Raw genomic sequence first — 26,723 nt, 5'->3', positions numbered from 1 at the left:
CCCTCCCCCTTTACATATATCCATTTCCAACACAGTTGCTGTGGAAAGCCAAGCAGCCCCTGGCAGGTCTGTGGTGGCAGTGGGGGTGATAAGGCAGGACGCCCGCCGCAGAAGCCAGGGCACTCCACTGTGAAGTTCTGCGCCGCTTGTGCAGGGAGGGGCACACGCAGGTAGACACTAATAGCTTTTTGCCTTGGTTTATAACCCAATTTCCATCCTTCATTGCTTGCCTTCTGAAGCACTTAGTGCCCTGAAGAACACCCAAGAGTGGAGAGAATTTGCACTGCTCAGCAGACTCCACAAGTATCTTTGCTTTAACTGCTATAAAGTGCTAGTCTTTTTTTTTTTTTTTTTTTTTTTTTTGAAAAAATTATTTTATTTTTAAACACAGCAGAGTGCTACCAGGCTATCATCTTGGCACATACTCTCTGGGCAGCCCTGTGAAGTTTCTTCCCCTCAGGGCTTCATCCACTGTCAGGATGTATCTGTTGATAAGATCTTTCATTTCCTGGGTGAATGGCTCAAAATCCTTTTGCTTAGCACCAGACCGCTTGAAATTCCCATCCCTGTTGTTCTCGACACAGAGCAGTCGGTCCTCTGTCACTGTCATATTCAGGAACTCCACCATTTCCTTCAGCTTGGGGATGAGGCTCTGCTTCAGGTCCTCGTAGTGGACGATGAGCAGGCGCTTCCCGTACTTCAGCCAGTCCAGGACGTGGGAGGCCCACCACGAGGCATAGCTGTTCACGAAATCAGGCCACTCTAGAGCACCAGAAAACCAGAAAAATGAGACAAGGTTAGCCGTGCTGCATTTCAGCAGTTTTCCAAATGTTATCTTGTGCAACAAGAGTGGAGTCACTGGGCATGGTCTAATGTTGCTGGGTGGGTGCGTGCTGGAGAAGCGCAGCGTGGCCGGCTGCTGGGGTACGGCAGCTCGGCTTTGCAGCTTCTGGCACGGAGACAGGTGATGCTTAACCCTGCTGCCCCCCAGTCTCCGGGACCGTGCAGGCTCCATGGCTCCTGTCGGGGCTGGGAGTGTCACCGAGCTGCCTAGGAGGCCCCAGGGGAGGGACAGGGCACGGCAGCGGCCAGGTGGGCAGAGCCGCAACTTTGCACCTTTACTGTGCCTTATTTGTAGGAGTTGAGCTCTCTGTGCGTGGCAGTGGTGTGTGCACCGGGCAGGCGGCTCTGCGCAGGGGCTGGGGGAGGATGGAACAGCCCAGGGGAAGAGTTCAGACTGAAAACCTGTGAGGGGGTATGAGCAGGGAAGGCAGCGGGTCCTGCTCAGATGGTGGCTTAAGCAATGCTTTGCCATGTAACTTCAAGAAGATTCTTTTACTTCTGTGGTTTTCCTACCCTTTTACCTCCATTTCAAATGTAGGCTGAGAAAGAGACAGGTTTATTTTTTAATATACATGTAAACAAATAATATATAATAATTATATAAGAATATATTAACTTTTTTATTTTGTAAATGCAGCATCAAGACACTGATCTTGGCTGGGGCCCAAGGTGTTCTTGATTTCCAAATCTGTCAAATAACATATCTTTCTGCATGCTTATCAGCCTGCTTATGGGGAGACTGGATGAGGAAATAGGATTAATAGGGAAGATTCTTCTGTTCCTGGTATATGGGAGGGATTTAGGGTCACCTGCCAGGATCACTGGGACAAAATTTACTGAATTATTTTCCCACCTTTGTCTTGGGCATCAATGACACCTCAATCTCTATTTGCTGTCTCTGATAATTTAATTTTCCAAGGGTCAAGATAGTCCTAGCTAAAGCTTTTGGGCTGGACAAAGAGCATTTGTGGCTGAAATGTAACAATTTGTATTTTGCAGTACAGGAAAGCCATTCCCTCCAGACTTTTTGTCTTTTCTAAGGGCTATTTTGTCTGGTTTTTGATGAATAGGTCTTGAGTTGTGACTGATGAAAGGTGATACGTGAACTTGCAAAAGAAATATGCTGTGACAGAGGACGCTTCCCCCAGCACCCCACAGCCCTGTGCTGCGTGGTTTGCCAAGCCACAGCGGTAACGCCTAAAATATGCACGAGGAGAAATGCAAGCCGAAGCTCTTCTCTGCTGCAGAGACTGAATGCACCAGTGTATTCAGTGGGGAAACTGTAGTCACACCATCCAGGTTGCCAGTCAAATGCATGAAGCGTGGCAGGCATATTCTGGAGTCTTTTCATCCGTTCAAGGAACACTGAATCTCAAGTCCCCTTATTGCTATTATCCTTATTTATCTGCAGTGCAGTAGCACCTGTGCAGCGCTGTAAAATTTCCTTCAGGAAGTGTCATGCACCATTGAATCCTCCAAATCTTAAATTAGATTTCTTACGGTTATTACATACTGCAGGGGCAAATTTTCTTCACCTCGCATAGCTTGGCAAATGGGCTGTACACAGGGGTGTTGTACCTGGACATGTTTTCTCTGCCAAACAGTACAATGGCAGCAATGTTGCTGCATGCCTGTGGCCATAGCATTGGTGCTGCGCTACCCTCCTCTCCGTGGTGGTGGATGTATGGCAAGACCACAGCCACTCCCCAAGTGCAGGTCTGAGTGCTTTTGGGGCTGATCTCAGCTGCATCGGGACTCAAGTCCCACTGAATTTGTTTGCAGTGCTCGCTCAGGTCCCAGTGTGTTACCCCCTTCCCAGCACGCCGAGAAGGCAAGTTTCAAACTGTGTCCAAAGTGGCAGCAGGCACCCCCAGCCCGCGCCAGGCAGCGCGTTACCTTTGCTCTTCCAGTTGCGGTCGGTGGCGTACCCCAGGTGCCCGGCGTATTTCCTGTTGAACTCCGCCATCAGGGACTTGTACGGGTTCCTTATCAACAGGATTGCCGAGTCGAACATTTCAATCTCCGTCTTGCCACTTTCATGTGTTTTCACACAGATGGTCCTTCTACTTCTCCAGTGGTCTTTTTCTCCTTTAAAACCTGTTTTACAAGACAGGATTGTTGGCTTTTTCACTTGATTATATGTCTGTGCCTTTTCACGCCCTGAATCATTCCCTACAGTGATGTGAAACTGTTGTGAAAGTACCAGTCAATTAAACCCATCACCCGGGACCTGGGACCAGGGCTGAATTGTATTCCTGGCCTGCCACTGACCTGCAAGACTTTTTGGCTCTATTTGGTTGGGAATCATCTTCTTGTGTGCTTCTCCACACCTGCTGTAAGGAGGACCCTGTCCCTGGCTGGAGCCCCAGCCACGGAGTGGGGGGTGCACTGGGAGCCAGACTTTCCTCCACTGGGGAGGACTTTGTCAGCACCTTGCTGCAACAGGGCTGTTTTTCACAGGGCCAGCGCTTGGCGTTTGCTAAATATCGTGCCCCCTCAGGATGCTGCCCTCCCAGAATTAGTAACATTTAAAGATTCAACCCTTGCATTTCATGTGCTACTTGAAGGGTCTTACCCTCAGGGTTTAGTCAACTCTTTTTAGTCAACTAGTCTTTTGGACCAGTCTTTTAGATGGGAGCTGCATGCGTGCATGTGCACAGCAGCACCGATGCAGGCAACATGCAAATTTTGCAAATCGAGAGCCTGGCTGTTTTCTGTGAAAGCAGCTGCTTGCCAGGCTCAGTGCACTGCTGGCGCAGTCCCTGCTGCTGCCTGCACAACGTGACACTGCTTGTTCCAGGCACGTGTTTAAATTTTACCAAACGTGCTGACAGTGCCAGCCTTTGTTGGCTCCAAGCAGAAGGATGCCAGAGCGAGTAAGTAAAGCTTTGCGCCTCGGAGCAGCTCTGTGTGTCCCATCCCTCTGGATACGGTACCTTTATTGTAGAGGGCTCCATCGAAGTAATAGCTTCCTGTGTAGTATCCTGTGGCGTGCTCTATCAAATGGCGAGCCCACGTATTCCCAGCCCCAGGAAAGCTTGACAAAGCAACGAACACTTTGGATTTGGTGGTTAAGAATTTCCTGTCCGTGCAGCGGGTGTCTGCGAGTACAGAAGATATTTCATTGTTAACATTGTGGCTTTTTAATAATTCCACCGACAGCTCTTGATTACAGGGTTTATTGCTTCTTTCTTCTCTCTCTCATGAATATAGGATATCAGTTTGAGTCCAGTTGTGAGTCAGCTACTTCCCAAAATTAATTCAGCCATAAGAGGCCAAAGAGATTATCCTCAGAAGAGGTTTTTGCTGGTTTTGTGTTAGGCAATGCTTTTTTGATAGAGCTGCAGCAAACTATTGTACTTGCCAGCAAGTTGTGATAAAAGCTCCTTGATGCCTGTTTGTTAACGGCTATTTGCCTGGCAGGTTGGCTCTTCAGTGAAACCCTAAATGTGCCATTACACCTGGAAATTGCAAGTTTTATAATGCAGGATAAACCCCTCCTACTGAAAGGCGTTCAGTTAAACCTCTAGGCTATCATTCCTCTCCAAAGGGCCCAAGGCAGTCATGAGCCCACATTGTGTTAATCTCCCACGGGGGCTAGACACCTGGTTTCCATACATGCTTTCATAAATCCTAACCTTATTTCTTATCATGCCAATAAAAGCAAGGATAGGATGAGAACCAGTCTTGACCCTCTGTGATGATTCAAAAAGAAGCCAGGAAATAAATTAGAATTTACTCTCTTCATTCTTCAAAGCAGCCTCTAGATGAAGCCGTGGCTAGAAAGTGCCAGCACAGTCTAGAGGAGGCTGTCTTCTGCTACTACTGATCTACACAGATGTGGGAAGTACTGGCAATTTCATGAAAGCAAGCATTCTTCTTGCGTGATCTTTTCACATGCTGGTGTCTCCAGTCTATCCTGAACTGGGAGACAGAGGGGAAAAAAAGGGTGTTGGAGAAAAAAAGCCCAGCACCAATCCCAAAAAGCACTTAATTTGTTTAATTTTAATCTGGGGAGAAGTTTCACAGAACTCGATGCAAATCATTGTATGGATAAAGTTGCCAGTACCACCTAAAGGGTTTACTGGATTGGAGCCTTACTCTCTGCTTTATTTTCCAGCACTGAAACACATATGCAGATGAATATTTTAGAGCAAGATGGCTAGAGCAAAATTAGTGTTTGCAGAGCTTCCTCGGTGGCTGTGTAATATGGGGGCCGGGTGTGTGTTCAATGAGCAGGACTGGAACCAGAGTATGGGGTCCTTGTCCCCTGATGCCCAGGGTGCTGCATGGCTCGGGGTATGCCTTCCCAGGCTATGCCTTGTTCTCTCCATCTGCAAAATAATTATATTTTTCCAGGGGAGGCTGTGCTGCTTAATAAGAGAATGGAAAGATGTGTGTTTATGAGCCTGATTGCAAGGGGGGGATTTAGATAAGGGCTATTTCCTAAATTCCTGCCTGTATTGTGATACCAACCGTTGTGACTAAAACTGCTGTAAACTAGATCGCTTTTCACCACTGCAGAAGTGGCGCAGGGGCTATTTCCAGCAGTGGTGGGTCTGGCCCTGGCACAATGAGGTTGGAGCTCATACCTTGCACCGGTGTCTGATAGACCAGGCAGTATTTTCCCTCGGTGGCGCTGCTGGCATTGTGCATCCCGCTGCAGAGCAGCCCGTCTGCGCCGTCGTGCAGCGAGAAGCGCCTGGTGGGGTAGCCACAGTAGCACTCCCGCCCTCGGATGACTGCCAAGGGAAACTCCTATGAAAGGGAGAAAATGGATCAGTGCGTAAATGCCATGGCATCGACAGCCTGCGGGGAATGCTGCTGCTATACAAAGAAAAATAAATCTTCACAAGGCCACTGTCAAGATCAAAGCAGCGTTTGATATATCATTGTAAAGCTCATGTTTCTTATACTACTACTGTCTTTCATATGGCAATTTCTTAAAAATTGATTTTCAGATACAAGTCTTGTAAAGCTTGAAAATTCAGAATATTCTGTTTTTTTTCATTATTCATAAAAATAATTTTGTAATATTCCTGCAGCACCTAGTATATAATTCCACCTGCATAACACCAGTGTGGGAAAAGTTGTTCTTATTTACCCCCAAAATGAACATTTTGAGTTGGATCATCTTTTAAACTTCCATTTATATTCTCCCAAACTGAGGAGTCAGCTGTTAAAAGATTTGCCTTATTCAGTTGATTTTACCAGAGTTTGTGTGGAGGAAACTTGCCCTTAAACTTAAAGAATTTAAGCTAGGAAGGAAATTTAGACCCACTAACTGCTGCAATCATGTTTAAAAATAGAAAGAAAAAAGTCAAGCCATAAAAAAAGTATGCATCTTAGTCTGACTTCTTCACAGTTTGCAAAAATTGAATGTGCATAGAGGGGCTGATACAGAGTTTGAGAGCTACTGTGTAGATTTTTGGAAAAACTATTTAGAAATACGATACCAAGTAAGTTTTGGTACATCTATTCAGAGGGACTGCGCTGATGGCGATCGTGGGGCTGCACCAGGAGCAGCAGAGGCAGAGGGGGACCTGCGGTGCCGGAGGGCGGCCGTAGCCGTACCTGGTGCTGGGCGTGAGCGAAGGGCATGCATGGCTCTGCCTGCTGGGGCACATGGTGTTAGCTCAGCTGGCGCCTGGGCTCTGTCTTCAGGCATGGACACTTCTTGTTTTATGTTACCTCGCTTCTAGATAGGGAAACTTCACATGACTGCTGCAAATGACAGGTAACTCAGCAGAGTGTAAAATGTGCAGCTACAACAAAGTTATAGGTAGTGTTCATTGCAAGGAAACAATTCCCAAGGAAAATTTCTGGCTGTAAGAAATTTATTTTCAATAGATTTGATGAAAGTAATCCAGGTTTTGGTGTATCAGTCTTGCCCAAAACAGGCAACAGGCTGCAAAGCAGCATTGCTGTGTGGTGGCAGAGCAGTGAGGCTGGGCTGCTGGGTTAATATTGATGAGAATAAAGAGAAGTTTGAGGGAAACATGCTAATTATTTGCTGAAGAAATTAGCAGTTGCTTATGTGCTCAATAGGAAAAGCACACTTACTACTTTGCTGAAACTGGCCCTAAAATTCAGTCTTTCTCCTCTTTACCAGGAGCACTGGGGTTGTTTTTCCTTGGATTTCCAAGTCCCCCGATGGATTGCTCAGTGGCGCAGGGGTGCGTTGGCGTGCAGGGACGGGCTCGGCACAGCCACAGAATGGCTGGAGGAAGCACAGGGGTTATTCGAGCGCAGAGCGTTCAATTCCACCTATTCCATATCAACACTTTTTGCCTTTTAAAAGTCTTTTGGAGTCTGGGAGTGCGTGACAGGACTGCTGAGCAGCTTATCTCTCACTCTTCCCCACGTGTTCATCCTCTGATAAGGAGTTAAATACAACACATGTGCCATCTGTGCCCAAACAGCCAACATTTGCTTAGCGAATGAGATATGATGTTGTCAAAAACTATTTACAGATTTGATCCAAGGGCAAAATAGTTCTGTTTCTGCCTGCAAACAGAAATTTTTCCTTTACAAAGAAGCAGTGTTCCTCAGTTTGAGAAATTAATAAGTGTCCCGGCCATCAAACACAGCCTAGAATAAAAATGTACCTTATACATCATGCCAAGTGGCACCTGCAAGCGATTGACTTTTCTGGAAGGCTGGAGGGTTTGTGAAGAGACCTAAGCAAATGCTTCTCCATGCTTCTGCATCTGCAGAAGCACTGGTGTATACAGGGCTGTTCTGCAGCCACTCTGCACGTGGTTCAGGGTACCAGAGATGTGGAGTGCCCGGCCCTTCTGGAGGCAGGGGCGGTTGGGGTGCCCCGCGCCTGTGCAGCCTTCCTGCTGCTTGGGCAGCAAGTGTTTGGAGGGAGGGGAGAAACAGGGAGTGGGCTTCACAAGTGGAAGTTTCAAAGTTTCAGTGATGGCAGCACACGCATTGAAAGAAGGTTGACAGTAGTTCTGGGAATTGCACCAGGATCCACAGCGTTGGTGCAAAGTGCTGTAATCAGCTGGCTGATTATTCAGACTGTGCATCTACCTGATGCAGCGCACAAAGTGATTGCAAAGTAACGTATTCAATCTTGACTTCCCATCAGTATTTGATCAAAACTACAAGCCACCCATTTTGCTCACCTGTGTATTTACGTATGCCCCAAGCTGTGGTTATGGCTTTCAGCAACCATCTAACTTTTAAGTGCAGGACTAGTCCTCATGCTCAGTGCACGCATATCTGTGATGCTTCAGTTAAACACAAGTGTATTGCCAGAGAAATCTGTGGGTCTATGAATAAGCATTTTTCTGGATTCAGCTTTAGAGCATGCATTGAGAGGCCCAGGTGTCCATCCTGCAAGCTGTAATTCAGTGAGAGCTGATGTCAATGGGACTATTTGCAGAAGAATTGTTAGATGAAGCCTCAACAGGTAGTTTAAGTGCTGTAAGGAAAGCAATCATTCTCCAGTAGCAACACAGATGATGTGATGATTCAATCACTAATTTTTTTTTATTAGATTGTATTCAAATTGAGAATTATGAGTAGATTAAAAATACACTTAACTTGTTCTACTCTGTTTACTCTGCTAAATTGCTTTATTTTCCAACTTCCTATACTAACTCTCCTATCCGATGCAGTTAAAATTTTTCTCTCAATCTACCAAAAAGAATAAGAGATGGGGGGCTAATCATTGGGAAGGGAAGGAAATTTCTCTCCCAAGAAGGAAATTTCTCTCCCTAGGTTTGTTGCAACAAACCTAGAAGTCATTGTTCATGTTTTCATTGAACTGGATATGCTAAGAGCAAAGAATAAATACCATAAAGCCAACCACGCCCTTGTATAAAAATTCTGGCTTGTTTTACACTGTGATCTGTTGAGGCCAGGGGACAATTCTTCAGTGCACTGTTATACCCAATGTGACCCTGATTTGAAATACTCCTCTCTCACTGCTGCAACAAAGTCAGCGAGGCTGTGGTTATCTGCGCCAGTTGAGGTTCTGGCCTACTTATCTTTGTTTTATTGTGTTTAAAAAAAAATCTAAATGAAGCTATGGAAATACTGTATGAATTCTACAATGGGATTTGGATCAAAATCCCAGGAGTCTTTTCTTTATGGGTAAATAATGTCATGTAGCTACATCTGGAATCCAAAATAGCAGGTCTACTTTTGAAATAAGAAGATTGCTGTATTCTGTATATTGCTGTATAAAGAAAAGAAAAAGCACCTTAGAGCTAGTAGTGTTCAAGTGTGCGAACTTGCTGGCCTGGCTCTTGGATGCATCGAGATACTGGGGTTCTCTCCTCAGACTTAGTGTTCTTCCAGATTTTATTCATATTGTCATATATAACTGGATACAGCAGCTGAGTAGTAAAAGGACTGTTTATTTAAAAACATAAATTCAAATGGAGATGGCTCATTTAGTATGCAGGTTGGCTTATAAAAAAGCATATATGAAAATTATGGCTTATGACCAAGGCACCTAGTACAGAAACACGTTCATGGATCTGTGTTACAGGGTGATAATGGGTTGCTATTAAGCCATGTCATCGCTCTGTTAATTAAGAAAGAAATTTATAATTAAGGGTATTTAGCAGGTTTCATCTGAAGTTGTTACCTCAAATTCATATCTCAAACGCTTCCAAGGGCTGGAGTTACCATTTCAGATGCACAAAGCAATTTACAAGGCTAACAAATAAATATGGTATGCCTCAATTTGCTTTTCTTCTAAGTCCCAAAGAGCAAAAGACTTATTCATGTGTTTAAGCATCCAACTAGTTCCATTTAAAAGCCCACTAGCTTTTTCAGGATACATAGAAATTGGTGGGATAATTCCTTTCAGCACAACAGGCTGGACTAAAATGACAGTGCCTTCCTGATTTCAGGAGAGCTAAGTATGTTGGTATCGGCTAGGAAGTTGTCCATCTTGTTTTGAAAGGAAAGGAACCAAAGTCAGGACTAATGTTTGTAGTGTCATAATAGGACTTGTTTTGGTACCTAGAGTTAAAGCTCAAATCAGCATGTAACAATTGGACTTGTGGATATGCAATTGCTGCTTCTTAAGTGGAGGGAGACCTTGCTAGTCTTTTTTGTAGGCAAATATTCTCTAATAGTCACTTTCCAAAGGGTAGCACGGTGCCTAGCAGAGCTAAAGCAGGGGGGGAGAGGATAAGGACGTTGTTACCTGCACCATTTTAGGGAAGGAATAAATGAGAGAGGTACCAAACCTTTTCTTCACCTTCCTTCAGTACCTTTTCCTCTTAATGTTATCGTTTCTGCAGCCCTCTCCATGCCCTCTGTGCAGAAAGAGCCTGTTTAGATAATCCTTTAGAATATCTGGTTTGCTGATGGCTTTCTCACACAAGCTTCATCAAGCAAATATGCATTGACTTTAACTCTGGAAAGGCACTAGCTGTTCTGCAGAGATGGACAGTTTCCTCCATCCTGCTGCTCTCCTCTATCCTAGTCCTGTTCGAATGTCACGCTAATGTGGTACATTTTGGTTGTGGTCTTCTTCCTGTCCTTCTCTATCACCAGTAATTTCAGATGCTTCCATTTTTTGGCTGCATGGCCAGAAAACCTTGAAGGAACTATACTTCTGAAAACCCACTTATTTAGATAGGCATCTCCCAAAACCAGAATGGCATGACTGTGCTTAAAAACATTGACCTCGTGTTTGAGCACATCTGAAAACAACTTCTCCAGATATTTTGTACCATTCTCCCAGACAGAGAAGCAATAATTAATTGCACTTCATCAGTAAATATTAATAAAATGATGTTACATGTGGGTAAACTGACACAGGAAGATTTTTTTTCCACCATTAAACAATAGATTAATGGCAGAGCTTGGAAAGAATTGCTCATGAAGTCCTGCTTTACTGAACATTTATATGCATAGGGGATGTGAGAGTGTGTTCGTATGCATGTTTGTAAGGTAGTATATACAGGGTATATGGGTGATTCACTGCAATTCACTACACAGAGTTAATTCCATGATGCATTCTTAAAACGCTGATGAGCTGGTATAGAGGGTATGTTGACTGGGAAAAGCTTTCCCACTCTACCTAGTAATTAAGAAGATTTGTTGTTCATGCCTTAGTAGTTTTAATCAATTTTGTGATGCTAGAAGACAAAGTAATTGAATGTTCAGTTTAGTGCATGAGGCTGAATGTGGCTGCAGGCTAAATCTGACCACACAGTGAACCCTCCTCTGTACAAAAAAATAAGCCCCATCGGAGTGGGGAGTAAGGGAAGGGAACCAACCGCAGCAACAGCCACGAAAGCAGAGGGTGCCCTGGGCCAAATGTTCCCTCCTGTGAGGACACCCGAGTCCATCAAAGTCAAACTCCTTCAGTTCTTAAATCCATGGTCTTACTCTGTGATAAGTGTGGGGGATGCAAAGGTGATGCTTCAGGCCAAGAGTGTGCACAAGGACAGTAGATGTTAGCATGTCTCTTCTCACCTTCTGTCCAAAAGCCAATAAGCACGCAACTGACTTTATTAGTTGCTTTCTTGTAGTCTGATATATCAGCATGAAGTTCTACAAAGATTCCATTTAAAATTAAAATAAATTAGATTTAAATTACACAGGTTATAGTGAAAGTGGTATAAATTCTTCTGGTGTGGAGACAGATACGTTTGTATAAAAGTACCAGGAAAGTCTACCTCCTTTCAGTATGCTTATCTGCTAAAATGTTTCGCTGGCAGCTTTTTTTTTGTATTTAAGCAGCATCACTCTGGTTTTCCCTCCCGCCTTCCCCACTCTAGAGGGTGGTTGGACCAGGTGCATCACTGGGTATTTACTCTGATGAGTTTTGCCCTTTAGAAACTCATTTACAAATTCAAAGCTCTAAGGCGCTAATCTCTGCTATTCCCTTAGTAGATTAAAATTTAAAATAACAAAAAAGAAGAAAGCATGTGAAATGAGAACTGTTCTTACTTTCTTGGAGCAAAATTCAGAGCACATCTCCACCGTCAAATTGGGCTGTATCAAAGAGGCTGGAAAGGTGTCTGTTAAATTTTCTGGAGCTCTAAAACATCCTCGATAGATAACATTCCTCCCTGCAGGGATATGAAATAGGTTTCTCTTGAGAAAACAATGTCCGTAGTATCCTGCCTCTTTCACAAAGAACAATATTAGGTTCAGAAGCCAAAAATAATAAAATAAATTTTATATTCCAAATGCTGTAGAAATAAGAGAAACCATGATATACACTAGAAAAATGTGTTGCAAATCCTGTGGTATTGAAAGGAGCACATGCCTTTAGCTTTGTACTAACCACTGAAAGTAGGGCTGCAGCAAAGAGTTTAAATTAAATTCCACCAGTGGAGGGCATTGCTATTGTTTGCAAGTCCCAGTTTTCTTTTGAAGACATGCTTTCCCCTGAAAGACTTAAAAGCCCCGATAAAAATCTACAAGGCTTCCCATGATCGGCACCAGAAAAGGAAAGGAATTTAAATGAATCCTGAAAGCCCCCACAGGGACCCACCTTCCTGCACAGCTGCTCAGTTGCTGAGCTATCCCTCTCCTCTTCCCGCTCCTCCTTTTCAGGGCAAGGGAGTTTGCTGCAGCCTTCGAAATCTAAACTAGGCTTTTGTAAGCTGTTCAGGGAGAACAGCTTGCTTCAAGCCTTTCGCATCAGCCTCTGGTCTCACCTGCTCCTGTATAAATGCCACAGAGCTTGGCAGAATTGCTCCCTTTCTTTTTGCATCACTGTGATTGAAGTCATGATTTGGCCCAAATACTTGTTACAAGCAGCAATATGACTTTCCCTCATCCTTAAGAGAGAAATGTCCCCTGACAGAACCAAATGAAAATCCAAAGCTGTCATGCAAACTCACTACCCCAGGTGAGGCCATGCATTTGCACAGATGAACTAATGGTAATGAAGAAAATAACATTGCGTGGCTGCTTAGAAAAGAAAAAAGTCTGCACGTCACATGACACTTCTGTAATTCTTAGGATTTTGTGGGCTTTGCAAAGGTGGAAAATACCTTTAGTTCATCGCTCTGTTACTAACTCTCTGTTGACAGCATTTGCCTAGCATGACTCAATAGGGAGGAAGGTGGATTTGGGTATGAATTTGGGTCTTCTGAGTCCTGGTCTGCACCCACTGGCTACCTTAAACAATACTCACCAGAACTGATGTGGGAAATGTGTTGGGTGACAGAAGAAACGCAGTGCAGTTTTGAGGGAAAAATTTGGTTCTGCATGAATTTCCTGGCAGGAGGGCCCAGATGCTCCAGCATGAGCCAAGAGCCATCTAAAAAGAAGCTGCTTCAATATTTTTCTAATAACTGTTCCAACCAGTTACTAGAAGCAATGCTATATCTTTGGAATCACTCACGAGATGTGAAAATAAAATAGCTCGATGCAACTTGGGGGCAACTAGATCACCACAAGCACAGCACCAAAGAATAAAGGAACAGAAGTTTTTTGACTTCTCAGGATGCTCTTGAAAGACTTCCCACTAAATCTCACACTAATGTTTAATTCCTGAAACAAAATGTTTATGAACATGTTTAGAGTTGTCTCAACAGGTCGGGAAGAAAGCTTGAACTGCCCACACCGGCACTCGGGAGGGAGCAGGGTTCACACAGAACCCATGGATGACACTGGAAATGTGCTGTATTTACGTCGTCTGCCTGCTTTCTGGGGAAGGATGGCTGAATCCTGCCCCAGGGAAAACAGCACTCTGTGCCACAGCAATCCCTGGGCTGCAATAGCTGCAGACTTTGAGCTTCATCGCATTTAATGTGACATGGGGACACGAGTCCTGCGGCGCAGGAGTTGCACAGCTCGTGCTGCCCACAGAGCCACGATGGGAAGGGGGAGGCGAGGAATGGAGAGGGGAACCAGCAAACCCCATGTCTGGGAAGGTTTAAATGGAGATGCCACTGGATCTGCTCTGCATAAGGAGAAGCCTTATGCGAGGTCTGTTCTCTGTATTGCATAGTGTAAATCACGGATGCCATTACAGTTTCAGAGTTACTTTCCAATACACTTGTTCATTGTGATTAATACTTCTGTTGGCCCCTCAGCTAGCTTGTGTCAATGGGATTCTTCAAACAGTAAAATATCAGGTATTACTAAGGACAAACAAAATACAAATTGAGCTCCAGGCTAGACTAATTTGATGACTAATTCATTAATACTTAAAAAAATAAATGCTGCCTTTTCCTGTGAAATATATATATATATATATATTTTATGCTGAAGATTTAAACAGTGATGCATGTCCCGGGAAACCTGCCAATGTGCCTGTCAGCCTGACACTAGCAATTTAGGTCTGTGTACCTTTGATATATAATTTATATGTAGCTGGGTGGATTATTGTACAAACCTTGACTTGTCTTTAAGAAGAAATGAAGTACTATCAATACCGGCACAACCTAAGGTCTTGGTGCTTCTTCTCAGCAAATAACATCCGTTAAGGTCTTGTGAGCTTGCCAAAAGTAAAGACTGCTCAGCTGTTTAGATATTTTATGTGCTTTGTGTTGGCCCAAAGGTTTATCTATGGTATCTCCCACGGTAGCTAATTGAATGACCAGTAGAGTAAGTGGTGTCATCTAAAGATGAGACAAGAAACCCAACCGCTGATAGAATAACAGTCCTTGGAAGAGCAGAACTCTGTGGTCTCATTTCTCTCACTTAGGAAAGAGATTGGTGTGCCTCTCTCTATGGCCTCTACTTATTCTGCTGCAGTCACATAGCACTTATTTTGTTTAGGATCATTTCTGAGCTTAGGGTGGCATTGATACGAGTGCTTTTCTGCCCTTCCATTATAAGGCACCTACTTCCAGGGTTGTTTCTTAAACACATGTGGGTTTGTCCCTCTGCAATGAATGCGAAAGGGAGTAGTTTTTTAGCTGAAATTCTGCTGCTGTTGCAACCGCTCTCCACTGTATTTTGTTTCTTCCCCAGTGACGCTAACTTTCTATGTGGCAGCCCTGAGGCAGCCGTGCCAGGCACATCTCGCTGCTCTGAGGCAATAAGCAGTGCTGCTATTTCGGGGAGGGAGCCAGGGATGGGACCAGCAGCAAATGGACACCGCGCCCTGCGGGCACCTTTGTCCTCTGCTGTTTCAAACTCTGGTGACAAACGGAGCGAGACGAGCAGCGGGGACAGCCCGTGCACTCAGCCTGGCTGTGGCATCTCCCCCCGTGGGGCAGGCATCGCTCCTGGGGAGAGCAGCCTCCGCTCTCCGGTCACACACCCACTTACGTCGTCTCGCTCCTGCCCGCAGCTCCTCCACCCTGTAGACAGAGAGCCGGTTCACCCCTCCGCAGACGGAGCCCTTTTCCCCCTTGCACTCGCTGTTGCACTCCTCAGGCTTCGAGGAGGTCGCCGGGAGCTTGTTCCCGCAGTAGCACTCTGCTCCGTACGCCAGGCCCGCATAGGTGTAAGCCCTGCGGGGAACAAAACCAGGCACTGTTGTTACCGGCACCCTGTCTATTCCCAAGTTTATACCTAAGGAAGGCAGCAGCCTGTCCCCATGTATGGCGTATGCTTCTGCCGCCCTGCTCCAGAGACGCAGCCAGCCCCAGGACCAGCGCGGCCTCTTCAATGCGGGCAGCCACCCTGTACCGCAGGCAACGGAGCAGCGGTGCTTGGAGTCTGCCTGGCGTGGCCTGCCCAGGCCTGGGGCAGTCCTCAGGAGGGCGAGGTGGGCTTTGCGTCCCAACGTGGGTGTCTGAGCGACAGTCCCATCTCCAGCGGTGCGGACGTGCTCGTGCTGTTCCCATGGGAGCGCAGCTCGCCTTCGCCCGCCCGGCACTGCGAACGTGACGGCCTCGCCGCTGGGTGTGATGCTGCCCCCACCCAGAGCTACCACATCAGGTTTTGATCAGAAATATTTAGGACAGTTTAGAGTGACAGAGAAGAAAAGCCCCTTTCAGAGGTTCTGTTAACTGGAAGAGGTTCTGTTAACTTAGAATTGGACATTTTGGATCCAGTCAGGCAGTTTTCAAACACTCAAACCAAGGCGAGGCCGTTGCTCGAACAGCAGGCCCAGGGCTTGCTGCCTCTCCCGAGGTGCCTGAGCCGTGGCGTGCTTCCTGCCACCACACTGGCTCCAGGAACGGTCGCTGCAGCCTGCCAATGCCTCCTATGCTGCGTGAAACCGCTGTCCGGTCTGGGTGGGCTAGCGGCACGGGAGCCGGCGCAGCCTGCAGTCACAGTGCGCGGACCCTTGGGTCCCTTTTGCAGGGCGAAGCGCTCCCTTGGGCCTCCCACGCCAAAGGCAAGCATGCATCGTGCCCACGCAGGGTGCATGAGGGTCCCTCTGGCCAGACCCCACAGCCGACCCCTCTGCTGGCCGCACCGAGCTAGGGCCTGGCTTCGTGTCCTCCAAAAAGTGTCTGATGAGGCCTGATGGTCTGTCCCTCTGAGAGGAGAGTTCAGTGTCCTTCACCCAAGGAACAGCTCCGTCTGGAGCATTTTTGTGTGGCTGCAGAGGTCTGGGCTGGAATGGGGGGGTCTGAAAGCCAGTGATGTGTGGTTAAGCTGCAGTTTGGGCACCCCTACAGCAAAGGGCTCCATGTGTACCGCGTTGCTCTGTGGACCAAAGGAAGCAAATTTCACAGAAATAGCTCTAAATTGCATTGTTTCTTCTGCTTTCTCTTGTGCTTGGGAGCAACAGGAAGTCTTTTTCATAAATATTTTCATATAGTCCTGTACCAGGTACTAATGGTTGTCCCCGGCCCGTGCCCTGCCTTGGCTGACCAGAGCAGGCAGAGCGGTGGCAGGAGCCGAGCCTGCCCGTTCCCCAGTGACTGCCAGCTCCCCGGGCTGCGCTGGGAACAGCCCTGCTCCCTACTGCGCACCCGGTCGTCTTGCTCTCTCCTGTTTCTGGGAATGCTAGTTTGTTCATGGCTTTTTTAATATTTTAGATCAAAGATTTGGGCTAGAGGGCAATATCTAACAAATATCTAACAAAGATTATCTAACAAAACAGTAATTTTTGACCAGGACAACAGAAAATATATTGTAAGTAGCCATGCTATAATAAAGAGGATAGGCAGCAGTGAAATGGTCTACTTTAAGCAAGGTAGCAGAGCTATGCCATGCCTGAAGGTATGAGATAATCACAGTTTTCAGAGATGCTATATGTTTAACATATGGATGCTTCTCCCATTTCAAATTCAATTCCACTTACTGTCAGAAAAGAGAAAACTTGCAGTGAAAAAATACCACTCACCTCTCAGCACAAGCTTCCTGACAGTGAGATACTGTCATTCTTCTTAAGTCATAAAACACAGCTCCCTTCAGTGTCCTCTCCCTCGAATCATCGCTGAAGCATCCCATGTAGGTGCCTGTGTGCATGGAAGACCAGAGTGAGGCGGCGTGCATGGGATGGAGACGGGGAAGAGGGAAAAAAACATCCAGTGGCGATTCGGCGCCATAAGTTGCAAGCAGGGCTGTATTCGATCAAGTCACAACCTGTCTGGGGCCCTGCCTGCTCTGCAGACCTGCCTGCTGGTACCGAACCTTTGCAGGTGCTATTGAAGGGGTAAGCACAAATGTCCAATGGAAACGAACAGAAGGGAGAGTAGACTCTTCCCTTACCCAGGTTACTTTAAGCAGGCCTGCCTTTGCAGACCCAGACTCCGCGACCACCCCAGAGCCACGGTTCCCGCGGGCAGTTGCCACTCGCTCGACTCCCTCCCTTTGGTGACAAAGCGTGACGAATTTCTAGAGTAAAGGCAAAGGTAGTCTTCAAAATGGCATAAACTTTGAGAAATCTTCTTGGATTTCTCCCAAGTTTTCTTGAAAATCTCTAGTTGAGAATAAGATGGTGCAAGAGAAATATTAAGAAAATAAATTTTCTTTGGGTACATAGTTATATTAAAGCTATAATGGAAAGGTAACTTCAGTCTTAACTAGGCAGCACTGTCTAGCTATTGCATTGAACTACCTTTTTCTCCAGCGCAAATTAATCTTTTAAAATACATCTTACTTTACTTAGCATATGAAAGATAATTATTTCTCTTAGACTGCATCCTATGTTAAGCCTCTTTTTTGTTGTCGCGAACAAAATACTATAAAAATCCAGCCCATGTTTTAATATATGATTGGAAGGATGATGTAGAGTCCCACTATTATACAACAACTGTGTGTGTATAAGTACATTTTATCATTAAAATATGAAGGAAAAAAGGAAATTTGATTTTAGAAGTAGCAGTATTGAGATGATAACACAGGGAAATTAAATCACATGAGCTGTGGACAGGAAGAGAATGTATGATGAAAAATGAAACTAAAAAGCATTATATTAACAATAAAATAATCCACAAGAAAAAGAAAGTTCAGGCCACTCCAACAGAGATTTTGGAGCTAGGAATAATAAATCAAACATTTAAATATTACAAACACAACAGTAGATTCAAAGACCTGCACATTGGTAATTTGCAAACATGCAATTAGAAAATTCACAAGCTGTGAATATCCGCCCACAGCACGCTGGTAATGAGACGGGACTCACACCTGCAATGAGGATGTTCCACACTTTACTGAAGACTTCTGATTTGGGCACTTTGAGTCAAACTTTGAGTAGCAGCAAAAACTCAGCGTGTGGGGCCAAAGAGCCTGGGTCGGGAGGCACAGGCAGGCCAGCCGACACAGGCAGCGTCCGCCCTCCTCCCTGCGTCCCTCCCACGCTGCCGCCAGCCCAGCAGCAATATCTCATTTACATCCTCCTATGAATGAGTCACAGAGAGGCTCCGTGGTCTTAGAGCCGAACGTCATGTCAGCGATCCAGTCCCTGTCACCTCTGCATCCTGTGCAATGGCATAACCAGGCCAGGGGAAACAGCATGAAACACCCCATCCACTGGAAGCGTTCGTAACAGAAAATTTTCCTTTTTTACCTAACAAATGCCTGTTTTCCTTTGTTGCGCTAGTGGTATTTGCCAGTGTCCCTGGCAAGTTAAAATGTGGTCCCTGCCCAGAGCCACTTGCAATGTAATCAGGCAAGATAGTTTGACGTGGAGAAGAAGAAAAAAAAAGGACCTGAATTTTCTCACCCAAGGCCACGTGATCCTGGGTGGACACAGAGCAAGGCAAAGTGAGCTGGGAGGTGTTCACAATATGCTGGAGCAGATGCCATCGTTTCTGTCTCAGGTTAAGGGTCTGCCCCGGGAAGCCCACCGAGGGCTGGCTGGCAATCCCCGCGCACGAGCAGGGGCAGAGCGGCCGTGCCGCATCGGGAAGCACGGGTGTTATTAGGATGGCGCTGATGAGGAATGCACAAATACAGCCTCCGCAGTAAGGCAGTGTGCCGCTTTACTGAGCGGGAACCACAGGGCAGCGCTGAAACTTTAACAAGCATTATAATCACGGAGGAGTTCATTATATCTTGGAAGGGATCCATAATGAAATAACAGGCCTGTAAGTTTGCTAGGAGAAGTGGGGGTGGGGGGGGAAAATAACATGCTCTACATAGGTAGTTAAATTTTTAATTGATAATAATTTCCAAAAGCATTCCAATGCTTGTTAACAATACTGTTATTAATAATGTCACTTCATGTTCAGTCAGATATTCAAATGATGCATATTTGAATCAACATAATTCAGTGGGATGTAGCAATAAATAGTCCTTCTGGCTCCTCTCAGTCAGCAGTTAGAACTTGAGCAAGGCACCAGCTTAACAGCTGATATGGGCACTAGCCTTAACTACATGGATAATTTTCAAAATTAACCTTTTTTGGTTTTAATTGACGTTTTTAAATAACAGATTCATACTCTTGCCTGGTATTAGAGTAGCTCATAAAGACTCACCACATTTCTCTACTTTTTATCTATTCTTTCATTCGTCGGGGAGGGGAGAAATCACCAAACACAAGGGGGACTAGAGCAGCCCAAGCAGCTACAGTCTGTGAAAGGAGAACCGGGCGTGCTGTCTTTACGCAAGTAGGACTGGGGAAGAGGCAAAGCCAAAGGGCTCGTGGCACTCGCCGAGTTCAGCGAGCCAGGTTTACTTCATGGAACCCACCGAAACTATCCGTGCTGCCAGAGCACGCGCAGCGTGGAAGTACAAATCACAGGGCACCCCGAGCAGGGGAGCGTAATGTGCCCTATTTTACTGTATTGCTTTTCCTCCTCCCCAGCCCCCTCAAATCTCCCAGCATGGAACAGCAAGCCTGCCCAGGCAGCACCCTGCCCGAGCCCCTCCTGGTTAAATCGTCAGCCTCCACTAAGCAGCTGAGACCAGGGTGTCTGCTGCTTGCAAAAGAGTGAAAAAGTAATACTTTGTGAATATTAAATACTGGTTTTATGAGGTACAGGTACAAAAGTGGTAGCTTGGAAGGTTTGTGTAATTATTTTCTGCAGCTGTCCATGAAGAGCTTATTAAAGTAGGTGGCGACCAATGTTGGCAAAAGACATATTTGCTGAAGGTGAAGGTGCATCTTCCTCCTGCAGAGAGCCAGCAGTGTCTGTGTCCAGCCCTTCCCCGCAGGTCAGGGCCCCCCCCCAAAGCTTCTGCTTCCCTGCACCAGGCTTGGTCACTGGTGCGCGGGATGGACTAGCTACAACCTTGTGTTTCATGCTAGCCCAGGGGCTGTCATTAGGCTCTGAGCACCCAGGCTATGCGCTCGGGGCAAGTCATGAAATGCAGTGGGGTTCTCTGGGAGACATCTGCGCTTTGCAGCCTCTGTTCTCTGCCACCAAAACCTGCCAGCAACCGGACGTTATGAAGCGTCTGTGGAGCACTCTTGGAAGCTCCAGCTTGGTGCTTCAGGTAGCTCCATTGGTTACAGTTTGCCTGACTCGCGCTGTGTGACTCACCTCCTGTACACCATGACTATCACCTTCTTGTTCCCGTTTCTAACAATTCACTCAGTAGGAGTCACGAGGTGGCGCCCATTTTGGAGGATTTTTGCAGAAGGTGCCCCTTTGTTTGGGTAAATTTATCCAACAAACTAAAGAGCAGTTTAGTAATGTGGTGTCTAGTCATCCAGATCCCATTCCTTTTTTTATTATCAGTGAAACATCTCCAAGGACAACTAGTTCTTCTAGAAGGCAATGGATCAAAGATCGCAAAGTCATAATTTGACGCTGCAGCCTTGAGAGAGTGGTCAGTCACCTAGCCTGAATCCCGATGCTTTCTGTGTTGGGCTCCTCAAGGGGGCTTGTCTGCTCCCTGGGGCTGCTCAGCCTTCGGAGGTGACCGCAGAGTTGGGGCTCCAGCTCCCTGCTGCACGGCGAGCAGCTCAGCTGTGTAACAGCCCAACACTGTGGGCACCCAGCTTTGTGCACCTCCCCAGAGCACGTCGTGGGCCCAGCGAGGGGGTGCTGTCCCAAACTCACCCGGGAGGATGCAGCTCTCTGTGGTGGGTCATAAGGGTATAAAGCCATGCAGGAAATGTGAACATCTACAGATTCCTGTTTGCTTCTTTGCTTGGTCTGGATAATAGTTTCTTAAAAGCTTTCTTACTGAACAAACCAAAGCAGTCCATGCATGTATTTATCAGCAGCAGTTAGAGCAGCAGAATCAGGCTCACAGTGAAGTGAACTCAGATTTCTGTCAAAATATTTTTTTCCATTTGGATTAGAAAACATACAGTTTTGTACACTGTGCTCTGGCTGCTGATGGGCTGCACCCGTGCAGCGCTGTGAATTCCCCTTGCGTTCCCCTTGGCCTGTTGCAAATTTCCAGCAAACTCGCCAAACACCAGGAGTTTGTCTCCGATCCAGGAGTTCTCATTTCATTGCGGTGCTGGTTTGGCACTCAGTAAGGGAAGAAGGGTTGTATGGCCCACATCTTGTCCCCTTAAGGACAGTGTGTTTGCAGAGATGGCCACAGAGGGCAGGTCAGGAACAGCAAATGTGTTTGCAATAGAAGAATTTAGTATATGCTAGAAAGCTGTAGCAGCAAGGAGGCACTTCCAGGCTTAAGGTATTGGGTGGTTTTGGATAGTTAATTTAATAAAACCCACTTTTAAAGTGTTCCCTGTTCTGAGAAAGAAAATCAATTAAGCAGTGTTCATCTCTGCCTGCTTGAAGAGAAAGTAATTTAAATTAGGGAAGCATATTTCACTGTCTGGGCTTCCATTCAATCAATAAAAATACATTTTTGGAGGAAGTTACAGCTCAGTATGACCAGGGACATCAGGATCGTACTTTGGCCTGTGCATGCACTTAAGAACTGATTTGAAAGTGGTGATGAGCCAGGAGGAAGGCGGTTCTGCAGGCAGACTTTGTGGTGCTCGCCAGTCTCTGCCTGGGACGGTCCTAGGAGGAGGTGCAGTTTAGGTGCATGCCAGAAAATGGGGCAGGGGTACATCCCTTACCTTTGTGTTCAGCGGTGTGCTTCATCACTTTAAATCCCGCTGTTTGCATGGGCTCCTGATCGCTGATGAACCTGTGAAACCACCTTCTTCTCAACTGCCTGAGCTCTGAGTTGCGGGACACGAGCCACCGTGGGCTGTGCCACTGGTCCAGGGCCGGCTCCTGCAGCGCATCCATGCCCACCAGCAGCCTGGGGCCAGGGCGGGGGTTTTGCAGCGTCCTGGGGTCTGCGATCCCAACCCCAGCCATCCCATCCAGCACTGGCAGGGCCTGATTAGCAGAGCTCCCACGCGAACCTTGCTGGATAACCAAGTGGGTCCGCTGTAGCAGCAGGAGGCTGCCAGCCATCAGGTAAGCTGCTGTGAGGAAGAAGAGCAGAAACTGGGTCCGACGGAGAAACTTCTGTAGCCTGAAGAAAGCTTTGGCCATGCCCTTACTGAAACCAGGCCCTTCACGTCTCCCGACGGGCCCCTGAATCTCCACGTGGCCAGGTGCTGGTTCCTCCCATAAGTTCAGCCCATCACTTCCGTGCCTTCTGACGAAAAGCCTTCTCCCTGGTCGGCTGCGGCAGAGAGAGCAGCCTGGCACAGCACAGCTGCCGGACTCAGGCGCCCAGCTGGCCGAGGGGCTCCGCACGCACCCGGGGTGATGCCATCGTCGTGCTCCGCCGAGCTGCCTAACAGCCGATGCTGAAACCTGAAATGCCAAGGGGGGAAGGTTGGTTCACATCCAAAGAGAAAATACCTGTCATCGGGTGACTTTCCCCCACCCACCCCCTTTTATTTCAGCTGAGCGTTTCTCCATCTGTTGTTTATAATTATGCACTTTATAATCCAATGAGAATGATTGATTAAGCAGAAGCTAGTTTCAGATCTTGAGCCTTACTTTTTTTTTTTTTTCTTTTAACTTGGAATGCACAAGAAATACCATTATGATGAGGTTATTTCTTTGGGATGTTTGGGAAAAAAGTTCTTTATTTTCTTTTGTCAGTAGCTGACATCTCCATTCTTTGTCACTGGCTGGAACGGGCAGCCACAGTATAGGCATCTTTTTAGGAAGGTATTATCAAATTCCTTCCTTTCAGCAAAACAGTAGCTAAGCTACAGATGCAGATCAGAAGGAAACAGCAGTGTGGGTGTGTGGGGAAAAAAAAGAAATTGCATCAACTCACAATAGATAAGATAATTATTAATCTCTTTGCAGCACAATAAAGTCAGGCTTTATGCTGGAAGGATATCTGGGGATTCTGTACTTACACGTAGAGCTGTGTGAGTTGCTGTGCGTGTCACTTGAAAAAAACCCAGAGATCCTGCAATTTTTTTAGTAGATTTCTATTGCCAAGTATTTACGTGTGGATGCATGGACAAAAACTAGTGAGTGTTTGAAAAAATTTCATTTCAAGTTTCACCAGATATCTCTTGACTGCTGCTGAGCATTGCAGGCTTTAGTTGTGCTGATGTATACCATGATGGGATTGTCCGGGCAAGAAAAGCTGCTTTGTGCTCCAGGGAACCTTTAACCTCCTGCAGCAAATAAAAGCTGGCATCTCCCCCTAAGTTCCTGTTTTCCCAGTCAATCACTTCTCTGTGGAGCCAGGCAAGTGTTGAGAAAAGATGCAGTGTTTTCCAGAAAAGAAAATATTATGGCATTTGATTAACTTGCATTTGGGGCACACTCTTGAAATCCACAGTCATGGCAAAGAAACATCCGTTCACTGTATTTCTTGTTTCAGTATCCAATTTAAAGTTTTGTGGATATTCACTTATGCCTCTTTCTTAAATAGATGCTACCAATTAAGTCTCCACCCATTCCCTTTTTCATTTAGTTGTGCAACTTCTTTCTATCTTAAGCAGCAATCAAAAGCAAAGCCCCAAAACTTCTAGGCCAAAAATATAATAAAGCTCAGCTGAATCTTTTGTCAATTGAGCCTGAATTCCTTTTGTGTGGCCTCTCAGCCTCGATTGCTAAACGGGGTTGGCGCAAGGCAGGAGTCCCTGTCTTCTAATCTTACTGGGTGGTCTTGAGGACCTGATTTAGATGCCTTTTTTTTTTTTTTTTTTTTTGGTTAAAGTTCATGTATGCTTGTCTCAATTGTATAGGGCTGAGTAATATCCAAAAATATTCTATGTGTTTATCTCTACACTTTCTCCAAGAGCTCAGTCTGACAAGGACTTACTACTCTCTTTCCATCACTACCTGTGGATCTACTAGCAGCCAGTCAACTCGAGAGAGCGAGCAGGTGCAAAGGGCTACGGGGCTGTAGCATGCTGTAGTAAATTAAGACCACTTTCTGCACTGTAAAAGTTACCACAACTCCCTTCTGATCAGCTCCAAAGCCAAAGAAAATACATTGATTTACACCAGCTGGAGAGTTGACCCTTAAAGTTAAATTATTGAAAATCTCTGATCAACGTTGTGAGTGCTCAAGAATTACAGTAAAAGGGTCAGAAGTACCTAGACGGATGAACAGGAAATTAGCCATAATTAGATACTGCAGATTGTTACTGCGCTAATTTATCTGAAGAAATACTGTCTGTCAGCATAGGTATGATTTGATTCACTAGTTGTTCCTAACACAGGGCTACTGGAAACTTGAGCTATTCCCAAAAGAGGCTGTCTAATCTAAAAGAAAGATGTGTGCGTGTATTAGCCATTTGAGATTCTGACTGGGAAATTACCATGCTCCTTACAGTGTACAGTATTTTGAGGTAAGGCTTGCCCAACGGAGGAGGCAGCCGCACGCCATGGTGGCTGGTGGCTGAGCAGACAGCACTCTGTTCGAGTTGCCATCTATAATGCAAAGGGATGGCCCTTCTTAATAAAATGCTGCTGCAAAGCCTCGTCAGTGAGATGATAATGGCTGCAATCACATAGGTATTCAAAAGGTTGAAGGTTTTTTTCCCCCCCTAGCAGCAAGATGAGGCTAGATAAATTTGTCAGACTTGCAATCATTTTTGCCCAACTGTAATTCAGGGTTTCATAGCTCTTTTGGTTTACTCACAAGGTGATCAAGAAATGCTTCGAGCCAAAGTTCTCAAGTGCGTCCAAGTCATTTGCATTGGAAAGGCAGTGCTGCGGCAGCAGGGAACCTTTAGGCGTTGCTAATAAGCAATGCCAAGAGTGGCAGCTTGGCTGGAGAAGGACCATCGAAGCCATGTAGTGGAGGTCGGGCATGTTATGCTTGAAACTGCATCAGTGGCCCAATTTAGTCCCTTTTAATGCCACTGTGTGCTTGAGTCTTTTAGCAGATTTCAGTCGAGTCTCTCCATGTTTGCAGTGATGTAAAGTGGAGCAGCTGGAAGCTGCGTCATCCCCATGACGAGAGGATCTGCCACTTGTCTGGGCAGCACGTGGCGATGCCCCCTCGTGCCAGGGGAGACAGGTCTGGCCACTGCCTGCCCAGACGGTGCCTGTGCGGGGTGTGATCGCTGCCTCCCACGTTAGCAGGATGAAAAACCTACTATGCATCAGCAGAACTAGGGTAGCTGCCCACGATATGAGACTTAATATGCAGCAAGCTCTGCATCCAAACACCAAGAAACGTTTGGCATCGCTCTGTTGCTCTGCCTAGTTTACTTATTTATTTGCTAAGGAGAAGCTGCTTCTGGGTCTCAAAAGGCTAACTTTGCCTTTGCCCAGTGGTTGAAAAAGTCTAAATTGTACAAGCCAATTTTACTGCAGTCAATATGACATATATAAATTACCTCCAGATGCATTCGCCCTCAGTACAGTTGCCATGACAGTACATTGTAGTAAAAACCAACCAAATAAATAAGCAGACTCTCCGCCCACAGCAACTGCTGCAAATGTGCAACTCAAAAATTAAATGTTGCTTTTTAGTGGGGAAATAGCAGAGAGTGTTGCTGACATAAAAAAGTCATTTGATTTTTCCATAAACTGCATATTGCAATATCATCAAAGTATGCCTAAAAGAATTGAAGTGCATCACTTTTGATGATGATATTAAAAAGGAAAGAGTAAGGAGGATATGAACTAGTATCTAGTAATAGAAAATGTATCATTTGTCTTTTTCATATATGTTTCACTTAAAATGAATGAAGTGAAATGGAAGAAAAGTAGAGTCTTCTGTTCCTATTTATCAGTTCTCACAGCCAAAGGGGTTTTAGGACCATATTAATTGAGAGTTGAGTTAGTCAGTAAAATCATAAAATGGTAATTGAAAGGACTTTGAGATGGGCAATGAGAACTGTTAAACAGCAGAGAAGACCTCTAGGTGAAGAGAACGATGAAAGGGTTAATGCTGCAACAAAAAAAGGAAAATAATTAGCACTGGCAAGGATCAGCTTTGGAGATGGTGAGTGATAGTACAGAAGATCTGCTAGGTGCTGTGCCTCCAGCAAGGAAAGGATCCCTTGCGCTACTAAAGAGGTGGTGCGTCTGGTGGCCGTGTTTTTATAAAATGGATAATTATCTGGTTATTGAGGGCAAGAATTTGATGGGGTTCAGAAAAGCATTGAGTGATCTTATTTTATCAAATATGAATTTATTCACTTTACTAGTGACAGGTGAATTTTTAACTGTTCAGAAGTCAGACAACCATTCAGTTGTTTGCACAGCATTTTTAGCTGTTTGTGCCTG

The 26,723-nt window shown here is 45.8% G+C and overlaps 1 protein-coding gene across 1 annotated transcript; it reads right to left on the bottom strand.

The window, feature by feature from the left end:
- Positions 1 to 409: 409 nt before the first annotated feature.
- WSCD1 (WSC domain containing 1) lies at positions 410 to 22,553 on the bottom strand. Its single transcript, XM_072882230.1, has 8 exons — positions 22,127 to 22,553; positions 17,036 to 17,150; positions 15,061 to 15,245; positions 11,776 to 11,897; positions 5,436 to 5,601; positions 3,780 to 3,944; positions 2,740 to 2,940; positions 410 to 762 (listed from the first exon to the last, which is right to left on the bottom strand). The coding sequence occupies exons 1-8, from the start codon at positions 22,551 to 22,553 to the stop codon at positions 410 to 412; spliced, it is 1,734 nt and encodes a 577-aa protein (XP_072738331.1).
- Between the last annotated feature and the right edge of the window lie 4,170 nt (positions 22,554 to 26,723).

The sequence above is a fragment of the Ciconia boyciana genome, chromosome 17 (assembly GCF_034638445.1).
Source record: "Ciconia boyciana chromosome 17, ASM3463844v1, whole genome shotgun sequence".
NCBI lineage: Eukaryota > Metazoa > Chordata > Aves > Ciconiiformes > Ciconiidae > Ciconia > Ciconia boyciana.
The sequence above is the reverse complement of the archived record's forward strand: the minus strand, read 5'-3'. Positions and strand labels throughout refer to the sequence as shown.